The sequence below is a fragment of the Schistocerca gregaria genome, chromosome X (assembly GCF_023897955.1).
Source record: "Schistocerca gregaria isolate iqSchGreg1 chromosome X, iqSchGreg1.2, whole genome shotgun sequence".
In the NCBI taxonomy this organism is placed as follows: Eukaryota; Metazoa; Arthropoda; class Insecta; order Orthoptera; family Acrididae; genus Schistocerca; species Schistocerca gregaria.
Genome location: NC_064931.1, coordinates 757,541,581 through 757,554,799, shown reverse-complemented (window position 1 = coordinate 757,554,799; position 13,219 = coordinate 757,541,581). Strand labels below are relative to the sequence as shown.

Sequence of the window (13,219 nt, the reverse complement as noted above, 5' to 3'; positions counted from 1 at the left end):
CATAAAAATTATAGGAATGTGCAGGCTTTTGGAGCCAGTTACTCCTTATTCTGACAGAAGGGTTGAAAGTGAAAGAAAAGGGATGAAGGAAAGGAGTAGCAAGGTTTTGGAAATGATGGCGTTACGTAAATGTCACCCACAACTCTGGATCAGGGAACACTTACTGAATGGGATGAGAAGGAAAGATTGATTGTTGGAGACTGCAACATATGAGTTTTGAAAACGTAAGAGCTTAAAGTGGAAGATAAGGTAATAAGCAAGGCAGAGGTTACTAAAAAAAACATTGTGAAAGAGTTTTTACTGTAATAGCTGTCCTGCTTATTACCTTACTTTCTACATTTAAGCTCTCAGGTTTTCTAATCTCATTCAGTGCAGTCCCCAGCAACCAGCCTTTCCTTCTCATCCCATTTGATAAGTCTCCCTTCACTTGGGGTTCTGGGCAACTTTTCCGCAACTATCCCCATTTTCTAAGACTCCCCTATCCTCTTCCCCTTCAACCCTTCTGCCAGCAAGAGGAGCCAATGGCTCTGAAAGGTTGCACATTTCTATAACTTTTATAAATGTTTCTTCCTGGTACCACTTGGTGAGTGCAATTTTTATCCCTCTAGTTACATTATATTTTCAAAAAACTGATTTTTTTTGCCAATATTAGTCGATACCCCCTTTTGAAATTCAGTGATATGGACATGGGTAAGATAGTAGCACGTAAATATACCTATACGGTCATCGACGGTACTGTGGAAATCAGGTGTATCTGAATGTCATCCAAATGTTTCAGTATCCACAAGAAATGCCAACTCTTATGATTTCCAAAAGTGTGTTAACATTGCACAGCCTCTACACAGGATTATAAATCTATGCAATTCCTTATAAAGCTTAATGACTGTCTTCATGCCACATCAGTGTAGTTGCGCTCATCCCAGCAACAGCCACTTAAAGTCTTCATGATGGAAGACGTTTTCAAGGGAAGGAATTATTGACCAACTGCATCAGGACTTCATGCGGAATCAGAAGCAATGAGTGAAAATGTGTGCCACATTGGGATTTAAACAAAGGATCTCCTGCTTACGAGGCAGATGCATTAACCACTGCACCATCCAGACACAGTGTTCATTGCAATTGCATGGATGTCTCCCGGCCAACTCATATTCCCACTCATATTCCCAGCTCATATTCCCACCTACCTATCCACAGTCCCTGTCCACATCCTCCATGCTCACTATTTTAATATTGCTTCAGGTCAAATGTTACTGTGCATCCACACTGAAGGTGATGGACTCATTGCCCATCACGGAAAATCATTTATAAGAATGTGTGGTGTCTGTTCTTCTGGACATGTCAAAAAACAAAACAAAAATAAATAAATAAATAAAGACCAGACAACATGCATTCATATAATTTATATATAAACCAAAGACCAGACAGCATCATTAATGAAATCAGAATAGATACATTTAACTGAACATGCTGCCCCATTTTATTGCTCAAAAACTCTTTGTCATACTTACAGATAACTTTTGTGGGAAACTAACTGGATGACTGTCCTCCCTTCTTCAGTTTTTTCCTTTGATGTTAATGTCACCCACATGCCCACCAAAACAATGAGAGATTTGCTGTAGATTTGAGATTAATTGTGATTTATTACCTGCTAGGGAACTATTTGTTCCATTCAAATAGAGCCCCACGTGTCAAAGGGAGCCTGATACGACTGGGGTGCCCACAGATCAGATGCTAATGAAAGTGTACATGTTGGTCACCTTGAGAATGGGCATTTTTATGGAGGTTTGACTATTCCCCATATGATAAAGGCAGTAAAGCCAAGATCTTTACAGCATTCCACCACCACCAAGTTATTTCATCTCATGTGCTATAACTTAATTTCAGCGTAAAACTTCGACTGACAAAGCAATAATTTGGTAAATTTCTTGAACCACCACAATTGTTTTAAATAAGCAGCCAATATGATCATAACCAACTGGACAGCAACTTTTTGTTTTACTCTCTCTCTCTCTCTCTCTCTCTCTCTCTCTTTTACCAGGTAAAAGCTAAAGGAAATAGTCTGATTCTGTCTCCATCAAAAATATATTAATTCTATATAGATTTTTTTCTATGCAGTGTTCCTCTAAGAAGGTATATTACATCATTGTTTTTAATTCCAATTTAATACACAGTACTAGGCATCCATCAAATATGATATACACTTTCATCTAGTATAAAATCCTAAGTTTACAGTGTGTGACCAGCCAAGTACTCATAAATGCATAATCATTATCTTTAAAACATCCCACATTTAGAAAAAAAATACTGGATTGTTTTGAAAATGTAAAAGAGACAGGTAAATGCGGCAGCAAAACAGCTAAAGCTTAAAAAAGAAACTGTGATAGTCATCAATTCTATTGCAGAAAAGCTAGTTCATACACATACCTGACAACATGATCACATCTCTCCCAGGATTGCGCAACATCTGAACTTGAAAAACCACGTGTGCACATTAACTGTACAGTTACTGATGGATCAACTTCACCACTTGTACTTTGATCAATACTGTATCGCATTATTTCAGAAGGGATTAAAGACATTTCACCATCGCTATCCATTGATAAAACATGTCCTGCTATAACAACAAGCCACAACAGATTTTCATGCAGCTTGTACAGCAAAGGTCCAGCCTGATGAATATTTGACTGGTTCTTCTGCATCACTTCATGTAACCTGGATGACTCTTGTTCTATTAAGCTTGCCAGCAATGGAAATGAGTGATTTAGTATCTGCAAAAAAAAAAATTCTATTATCAAACAAAGGAAACTCCAGGTTATAATTAAATTTCTATTATAGTACAGAAAAAAAACCACTGCAGCACAATTACAGGTTAGATTGTGTCTGAAGAACAGAACATGGTAAGCAAACCAGCTGATTTGCCTCCTCATGAAAGACAGAAATTTTCAGATTGATAAACAGTACAATGAAAATCATACTTAAACCAAATACAATTTTATCATTTGGAGTTTGTAAATGTTGTGTGGAATGTTATTTGACGATGAGAGGCTTTAAAATCAAGATACAAGGTTGCAAAATGTGAAGGAAATGAAGCAGTTTAACAGGAAGGAAGGAAGGAAGGAAGGAAGGAAAGAACATTAACATTGAAAGTTCTGTTAATTACGAGGTCATTAATGACAGAACAGCAGCTCAAAATGGGAGGGGTCTGAAAGGTAATTGGCTGTGTCCTGTTCGGAGCAACTATCCTAGCATTTGCTGTAAGTAATTTAGGGTAACCACTAAAACCGTAAGTCGGGTCGGTCATCCGATGAATAAGTGCCCAGTGTCTTAACCAGCTGTACCACCTCACTAAAGAGGGGCTGAAGTGCTTTTCTAAACAAAGATAGGTTGTTCCTTAAGGATAAAAACATTCAAAGCTGTACAGTGGACAGCAGCTATACAGTATAGTACACATTTGGCTATTTCATGGTGTATACTTAAAATACACTCCTGGAAATGGAAAAAAGAACAATTGACACCGGTGTGTCAGACCCACCATACTTGCTCCGGACACTGCGAGAGGGCTGTACAAGCAATGATCACACGCACGGCACAGCGGACACACCAGGAACCGCGGTGTTGGCCGTCGAATGGCGCTAGCTGCGCAGCATTTGTGCACCGCCGCCGTCAGTGTCAGCCAGTTTTCCGTGGCATATGGAGCTCCATCGCAGTCTTTAACACTGGTAGCATGCCGCGACAGCGTGGACGTGAACCGTATGTGCAGTTGACGGACTTTGAGCGAGGGCGTATAGTGGGCATGCGGGAGGCCGGGTGGACGTACCGCCGAATTGCTCAACACGTGGGGCGTGAAGTCTCCACAGTACATCAATGTTGTCGCCAGTGGTCGGTGGAAGGTGCACCTGCCCGTCAACCTGGGACCGGACCGCAGCGACGCACGGATGCACGCCAAGACCGTAGGATCCTATGCAGTGCCGTAGGGGACCGCACCGCCACTTCCCAGCAAATTAGGGACACTGTTGCTCCTGGGGTATCGGCGAGGACCATTCGCAACCGTCTCCATGAAGCTGGGCTACGGTCCCGCACCCCGTTAGGCCATCTTCCGCTCACGCCCCAACATCGTGCAGCTCGCCTCCAGTGGTGTCGCGTCAGGCGTGAATGGAGGGACGAATGGAGACGTGTCGTATTCAGCGATGAGAGTCGCTTCTGCCTTGGTGCCAATGATGGTCGTATGCGTGTTTGGCGCCATGCAGGTGAGCGCCACAATCAGGACTGCATACGACCGAGGCACACAGGGCCAACACCCGGCATCATGGTGTGGGGAGCGATCTCCTACACTGGCCGTACACCTCTGGTGATCGTCAAGGGGACACTGAATAGTGCACGGTACATCCAAACCGTCATCGAACCCATCATTCTACCATTCCTAGACCGGCAAGGGAACTTGCTGTTCCAACAGGACAATGCACGTCCGCATGTATCTCGTGCCACCTAACGTGCTCTAGAAGGTGTAAGTCAACTACCCTGGCCAGCAAGATCTCCGGATCTGTCCCCCATTGAGCATGTTTGGGACTGGATGAAGCGTCGTCTCACGCGGTCTGCACGTCCAGCACGAACGCTGGTCCAACTGAGGCGCCAGGTGGAAATGGCATGGCAAGCCGTTCCACAGGACTACATCCAGCATCTCTATGATCGTCTCCATGGCAGAATAGCAGCCTGCATTGCTGCGAAAGGTGGATATACACTGTACTAGTGCCGACATTGTGCATGCTCTGTTGCCTGTGTCTATGTGCCTGCGGTTCTGTCAGTGTGATCATGTGATGTATCTGACCCCAGGAATGTGTCAATAAAGTTTCCCCTTCCTGGGACAATGAATTCACGGTGTTCTTATTTCAATTTCCAGGAGTGTACATCTGCAGAAATACAGGAAGACGACAAGATTCCTGAACTAATCTATGCACAATGGGGTTTGAATCCAACTGCTTCAGATTTTTAGATCTAGTAATTTATTACCATTTTTTAACTTAGCCTAACTATTCAAACAATAAGAGTACACTGAGTAATCTGTTTCTTGTATTTGAACAAGTTCAATAACCTCTGTTTTCCATTTCCTGTCTTCATGAAATAAGCTTGGATACACAGTGAATTACTTCATCTTTGATATCATCTAGTTATTATCCTAAATGCTGGAGGAAGTAAGGTTAATTTTTTTGCTGTCATGTATTTTACTTCCAGCCAAACTTGCTTAACTGAGTTCCAGTTCTGACTGCAATGCAATGAGCCCAAGATATATGACAGACATTCATTCAACCATGTATTCCAAGTATGTCTTTTGTACAAAGGTCTGAAGGCAATTGTCAGCCTTTAGGTTGCTGAGGGAAAGGTTGACAGGTAAACCTCACCCTGTATGCTTTCATTATCTATGTTTTTGCTTGTACACTGTTCATTTTTAAACTGAGCAGAACAGTAATTCATTGTAGGAGAACAATGTTGTAACAATCCATACTTAGTGGAAGTGTACAGCAACAGTGCACCATCATATGGCACAGTGGTTACTTTATGCACACTCTTCTAGTGTGGCCAAATAGGTCCAAAATGACAAAGATGCCCACTGAACTGAGGCAGTAGTATAAATGTTGTAAATGGATACACTGTTCTTATTTCAACCGAATGATGCCCATGATGACTACATGAAACATATCATCACCAGAACAGCTGTGTCGTTAGTTGCCATTATGTGGAAACAATAACATTATACTTCCATGCGATTTTTCCACTGTCACATCACTGTCCTAAGGCTGTAACTATGCCCATGAGAGATTCTGCTTTGGACCAGAAACATTTTTCAAGTTTACTGTTCAACAACATGCAATGTGCCTTATTTATAATGTTCTTATTCATCCATTCACTCCCTCTATTTTGTTGTGGTGTATATCTCATTTGACAGATATGATACAAGAAATTAGGGCTCATATGAAGACATACAGACGGTCATTTTTCCATCGCTCTATTTGCAAGTGGAACGCAAAAGGAAATGAAAAGCAGTTGTACAGGGTACCCTCCACCACACGTCATATGGTGGTTTGCGGAGTATCTATGTAAATGTAGATGTAGATATTCACCTCTATCATCAGTGCTGAATCTACTAATTCTCAAACCAAAAAAAGCAGTTGCCATTGCTTCATGCTGTTTAACATATTCCAGTACTTTGGATTTATTGCGCGTCACATATATAGCTGTAAAATGAATATAGCTATCTATAAATGTAATGATGTACCTTTTTCAACCATAAGACACGGGGGTAATAGGACCCACATCATCACTGTATACTAGTTACAGTGAAAATAATGCTCGTCCTCTTCTGATTGTGTGGAAGTCTTGTTTGCTTGCCTTCCATGCAGATGGTGCATGATTCTGGTATCTTCAGATCTTCAATGTTCACTCCTTCCATGTATTTTGAAAGCACCTTTAAATTACCAAAATTAAATGGTCATAACCTTTGATCTCAAATTTGCAGTATTTCAAAAAGAACTGTCTTGCAGAGGTTTCTGGCGAATTCCACAGTGTATTTTTTCCACCTAATTTTTCATTGCTGTGGCAACAACATCCTTTCCTTTATGAATAGTTGCTCTTTTGCTCTCAAATACGACTTTGAAACCAGTGGTCTCCAGTCACTGCACTGACATCAAGTTGTGAACCAGTCCAACAACAAATAAAATATTTTAATTGAAATTGAAACTACCTTTACATTGATATTTCTGACAACACTCATTTCACCAAATTGCTTTGCCTTCAAAACAGGCTGAGATTTTGCAGCATTTATCACTACTGGTCTTTCAAGTGTTTCCACATTATCAACGTCTTTCAAGCCATAGCGTTTGTCACAACTGGTCTTCAAGCATTTCCACATTATCAATGCCTTTCAAGTCATTCACAAAGTGTTCTCTCACATCACAGTCCAAATACCACAACACCGAACCATTAAAAACACCAGTACAAAAACAATATGCATCCAAGCTCTCAGCAACTTCTTGAGAGTCACAGCTTACTGAGTTTGCAGATCCTTTCTTGTTTTTGTTCCTTTTATTACAGTCATTTCTTTTGTGTCGCAATTCACAACAGCTATGGATTTTCAGCTAAACTGTTTTTCTCTACCTGAATTGTGCTTGTCACTTTCGCCAAGATTTGTGAACTTCTTTTCCTTTTAGTTTTCCCATTCTCATATATGTTAAACACTGTTTTCTGTCCCGAGTCTACTGCAGGTTTCTTCTTATTGTTTGCATGTTTATTTTTTTTTATCTACGAGCCTATTTTTCACAAAGATTAACTTAAGATTTTCCATGGATAATGTCTTGAATGCAGTTATCATCTCATTCTTGTGTCATTATCAACAAAAGATGATACACAACATTAGTTTCTTCAACTGCTGCATTACTCGACTGAAGATCATGTATCAACTTGTCAAATTCTAAGGAATTATCAGTCAATACACCTACTGTTGGACTGAACTCAAATTCCAGTAACTACATAAAAGTGTCTAGCAATGCTTTTCCTTCCAAATGTGTCATACAAGTTTTTCCACACTCGAAGTGCACTGTTACAGTCTTTCATGTATTCCAAATAGCTGTCCTCAATCCATTCCATTATTCTTGAATGACACTTTTTATCTCTCTTATTTTTTGAGTTGTTTGTATTTCTCAGTTCATTACTCTTCCGGGTCTCTTTCTTGAAACTTCTTTTTTTATGTGCACTCTTCTGCAATGATATTAAAAAAAAATCTGCTTATCTAATACATTTTGCATTCGAAAGTTCCAGTTTCCAAAATTGTTTCCATCAAAAAGTGGAACATAATATTTGCTTTCATATTCTTCACACCTTTTGTTGTTCCAAAAACATGAACCAGAAATACAAACACAGTAAAACTTCATTTACATGATTTCCACTTACATGTTTTTCCCACGTTTACTCTTTTTTTTCTTTCTTTTCTTTTCTTTTCGTATCCCAGCAAAACATCCACAGCGTGCACAAGTTGATGATTCAGTGTTTCAGAGTGGGTTGCCAGGAAGTGGATTGGTAAGGCCGATATAAGACTATAATAAAATTTGATAGAGTAATAAGGAACCTTTATCAAAATTAGGCATTGGTCAAATTTTCTTTGATCAATCTAGAGCCTCACCTTAGATTTGATCAAAGGAAGCAATCGTCTTATGTTTACTGCATGGAGAAATCAACCACTTGGAGCACTAGCAACACTGCAGCTATGTGACACACAATGTTTGTCAATATGACTTCCAAATTTACATGGTGTGTCACATATGTAACAAAATTGATAGAAATATTCGAGATAGATGAAGCACTGTGTAACTTACATCATCCTGAATACAAAAACAGAATAAAAAGTGAGAGCTACAAAAAAAAAAAAAAAAAAAAAAAAAAAAAAAAAAAAAAAAAAAAAAATTGGGGATGCTGTTAGCCATGAAGTACAGCCAGGATATACCCCCAAGAATATAAAAGAGTAAATCTACAACTTCTGTGGAAATAAAAATTTTTCATGACTGAAGCTATTTATAACGCACTGAAGGAGGAATATGTGAAGGCAAATAAATTTAATACATACTGCAAACGTTTCTCGCGTTATTTTCATCAATGTGCACTGCAGCATTAGAGCACTATACCAGTACTGTAAACTACAGTAGCTAGAAATCACAGAATTACGGTAAGTCTGTCTTTTGCGGATGTAGCATTTCTGAGGAGAGTGTTCAGCTTCATAATATGAGGAGCCACTTTCTTGAGCACATATTGAAATGTACTCTTGCCCATTCCCAAAGGGATTTTCATGCGTCGATGATGAAAACCTCTTCACTGCGGAATCCACGACTATCGTTGAGATAGTTCAATGTGCAACACGGGGCCTGGACGAGGAAGAAACTGATGATGAGGATGATACAGAGGAGCCTCAGCATTCCTCCATGATGTTTCACAATGCAGTAAATGCATTTGAAATAATTAAATGGTTTGTGATGCACCACAAATGTTTCTGACAAAATAATGACAGAGTTATCCCGTTTTGAGGCCAGAGTGTACACTATTGCCGTATCAAAAAAAAAAAAAAAAAAAAAAAAAAAAAAAAAAAAAAAAAAAAAAAAAAAGCAAAAATTATTAACTTTCTTTATGAAATGACTTTTTCTTCTGTGTAGACGTTTGCATTTTTGTTTGTTAAGTACAGTACCTAGTAAGCCTACCTAATGTTTTGTAGAATGTAACCTTTTATTTACTGGAATTTTCATTTGTGTTTACCAATTAATTTGATACTATGATTCTATATTTCATACATATGATTTTCACACTTATGCGTTGTTTTTCTGTAATCCATTGAAAAATGTATAAACAAAGTTTTAGTGTAGTATTATTAAGTTTTAAAGTAAACTTCCAACTATTTTATATCCATATCTGGACCCATAACCTGTTGAGAAAACTGTTTGCAGAGCATGGTTGCAAGCAAGAAACATTTAGGTTGGACTGATTTATTCACTGTAGAAAAATATCCTTCATCAATTACATCCCATTGTCAGTAGCCAGGGTACCAAGAACAAGTTACAACAGTTATGGGCCAACTTGCCTCAGGAGTGGATACACCAGCTTTATTACACCACTCCCAACTGAACCAGGGCATTCAATCCAGGGCAGATTGGGTGCAATGTCAAAATAATAAGTGGGCTCATACTGCAAAGTTTCTTGTAAATTTGACTCAATTTTGTAATCAAAATGGATGCTTCAGTTCTGTTGTCAGGCAGTGTATTTGTGATTCAGTATCCACCACTTCTGGAAGATTCTAAAAACTTGCGCATTTGTAATTTTTGTATATTCTAGAATCTTCGATGTTTGTATGAATAGCAGTACTCTCCAACCAGGACTTCAGTTCTATTCTGTTTGTGTTATGTAATAAATATGCTTTCTGTGCTAAGTGTTGTATTTCACTGATGACCCTATTCTGGACTGAATTTTATTATAGCTACCATGTGACGGTACCTCTGCTACATTGATAATAGTTCCAACATCCCTCATACCTCTCTCTTTACTCTTTTCATTCCATCTGCACAATCTCTGTCATGCAGTTCTGTTAATGTATCATTATTTCAATTGGACAGAATTGTTTCATTATAAGAAATGCCGATAACAGTTTCAGTAGGACTGACATTGCTGTAAATATAATGTTTACTACTACTACTACTATTGCGTATTAACTCATGTACTAAGTACACTTCGATGTTAACTGCAAAGAGAGTTTGTAAGGATGATTGGTTAGATTTACGAGAGGGCCTCAAGTTCTTAATCTTGCCATGTGAAATAAATCAACAGAATCAGTGTATACTGTGGTACAGAATATGTTTGCACTACATTTTCATGCAATCTGCAGGGACAGTTTCATACGTATTCAAGTAACACTGTCATAATTATAGTCTTTATTGGCTGGCCCAATCTAAACTTCCAGACAGCAGTGCATTCTGTCACATGCAGTGGTCCGAAGCTAGCAAGTGAAACATTGTCAATCCACATTAAATATGAAACCAACAATAGCATGAAACAAGGATCATAATTTGAGATGGTATCTTATTACCCAAACCTTGACTAGTTCTACGAATGACAAAAATAGTAAGCCAAGATATTATTCATATTTTGAATGCCCATAACCAACCACAAGCAAGAGTTACTGAGAACATACTCGTTTTGACAAAGGTAGTACGACCATAAAGCAACACAAATAAATCATTATGTTGCCAAGTGTCTGCTCTGTAGCATTAAGCATGCTCATTCTCATATGCTAAAGCATTAGTTTTCCAAAATCGGCTAATTCTGTCATGGCGGTTCATACTCTCTAGAAGATTCCTGGTTCAATTGAATGATTGTCTAAGAAGATCTCATGACAAATAGGGTAGCTTAAGGTCTCCAGCAATGCACATTAAAAATACCAAGGAGATTTAAAAAAAGATTTAAAATTGGTATGTGGTACATACATGTTGCTCATTTCACTCACAATTTCTAAAATGCGCCCAGTTTATTAAATGGTATCAATGATATACGTCCTTATGTAAGCTGCACACTAGTGCTCTAGTGACATACATGAATTTACACATGTAAAACTTGTGTTATAGTGGGTGTCTAAGCTTGAAGTTACAGGAAGCTGGAAAGAAGATTAGGAATGAATGCCCCCATTGATGATAAGATCATTATACATGGGGCACAAACTCAAATTATGGAAGAACAGGGCATGAAACTGACCATGTCCTTTTCAAAAGAACTTTACTGGCGTTAAGAATTTAGTGATTTAGGGAAAACATTAGTCTAGATGGCCAAATGGGGATTTGAACCATCATCCTTCTGAATGTTAGACCTGCAAAGTTACAGGAATAGTTTTCATCTCTCTCTCTCTCTCTCTCTCTCTCTCTCTCTCTCTCTCTCTCTCACACACACACACACACACACACACACACACACACACACAAACCACTACTGTAACAGAGCCCATCTCTTGCATGGAAGGCCTACCATGTGTCACTGAGGATAAACAACTACAATAATTCTTTTCAAACAACTATACTTACAAGGGAGAAGATAAGAAACTGCTCTTTCACTCAGATGTTGTTAACATGATGTGTCCAAGCATACTGCATCCTACATACATACATAAGTGCATGGAGCTGGCAGAATGGGTCATAAATCCATGTCAGTACCAAGTGTGGCTTTATCTAACAATACAAGGTTTGTAAGGTAATGCTTGTCTGTGAACGCCTTAATAAAACCTTCAGCAGTAATTGATGCACTTTCATTCAATACCTACACAGTTTACTATGGACACACATTTAAAAGCACTGAACTTATTTCTTTCTTCAGACTCAGCTTCTCTATAAATGACATTATTATTGTCAACTAAGTTCACTGACAAGAAACAACTTTAAAACTGCATTTAATTAAAGAAAAATTACATGTTCGGCATAACAGATTTACTCCTTCCATTATTTTATTTTATTTTATTTATTTTTTATTTTATTTTATTCCATCAAGGATCTTCTATTACCGTATTTATAACAGGATGTTCATTTTGTTAGATGACCCTTAGATTGTCACCCATGGATAGCAAAATGAGATGTCAGGATGACAGTGAATTTGTTTAATTAACCTCTTTATTCTGCCCCTTAGTAGTAGTATATTGGGAACAGTTTGGTGGAGACACCCAGTTTCCACTCATATGAAAGACCAAGTGTCTGGCATTGCTGACAGCGCAAAGAGCAAGGCCGAGCGAGGTGTCACTCAAATGCCACTGTCACCGACGTCTCCACCTGTGAGCGTGATGATAGCACGGCGGTGCAGTTGGCGATAGCCGTGGTCTCCCTCCACCAAACACGCACCTCCCTGCTCTGGTGGTGGCTCTCTCATGACCCAGGGCAGGCTGCCGCATCCCTTGGTCAAACAGCAGACCCCGTACTTAATTCCAGGGTATCTACCTGTGTGTCACAGGTGCCGCGGTGTAGGCTTTGATACTGAGATGAGAATATTTTAGAACACAAATGGCAGAGTACTTGTATGCCCCACGCTATGTTCATTTAGGGCTCAAGGCATGAACTCTAAAAACTTCCATGGTGGCAAGCGAGGAAAGGCTTCTGTCCTTCCACAAGTGTACCACAGCAACAGCTTTTCTATACCACACCCAGAAGACTCTGCTTTGCAACACCTGTCGGCTATGTTTTGCTTTGCAACACATAAAACTCCCGACTGCCTGCAGCTGGCTCTGTTGCAATTCACTTCACTCACTTCCGCTCTGGCATCTTTTTTGACAGAATATGGTCAATATGCTACACTGCACACCTTCTTATCAAGACCTGGTCCCTCGGGTCAACCAAACCCTTTATACTAGGGTTCCTGGCAACTGGCACTTCTGGCCCCGTTTCCCCTCTTGAGAATTATTCTAACAGTTGGTTTCCTTAACCCTATCACTTAATCTTATACATTTCTACAAGGCCTCTTGCCCTTTCCCTTAACTCAAACAGTATCAAACTTATATCATTACTAGGCTTCTTGCACAATAACTTCTAACTCTCTATTCCCAACTCAGAAGCTAAAATGAATCAATTATCCTTAATACTAGTCCCTTGTGCATTCAATGTTGTCTCTTACCAGTATTGATTTTTCAAATATCAATTTACATGCTGCTTTTCAGGGAGACTCA

The 13,219-nt window shown here is 39.2% G+C and overlaps 1 protein-coding gene across 2 annotated transcripts in view; it reads right to left on the bottom strand.

Annotated features, from left to right (window-relative positions):
• Positions 1 to 13,219, bottom strand: part of LOC126298730 (exportin-4-like) — a 196,533-nt gene that overhangs the window by 99,021 nt on the left and 84,293 nt on the right. For both annotated transcript variants that reach the window (XM_049990169.1, XM_049990170.1), the window contains one exon: positions 2,425 to 2,768. In XM_049990169.1, coding sequence (XP_049846126.1) covers positions 2,425 to 2,768 — 344 coding nt within the window. The remainder of the gene's footprint in view (positions 1 to 2,424; positions 2,769 to 13,219) is intronic.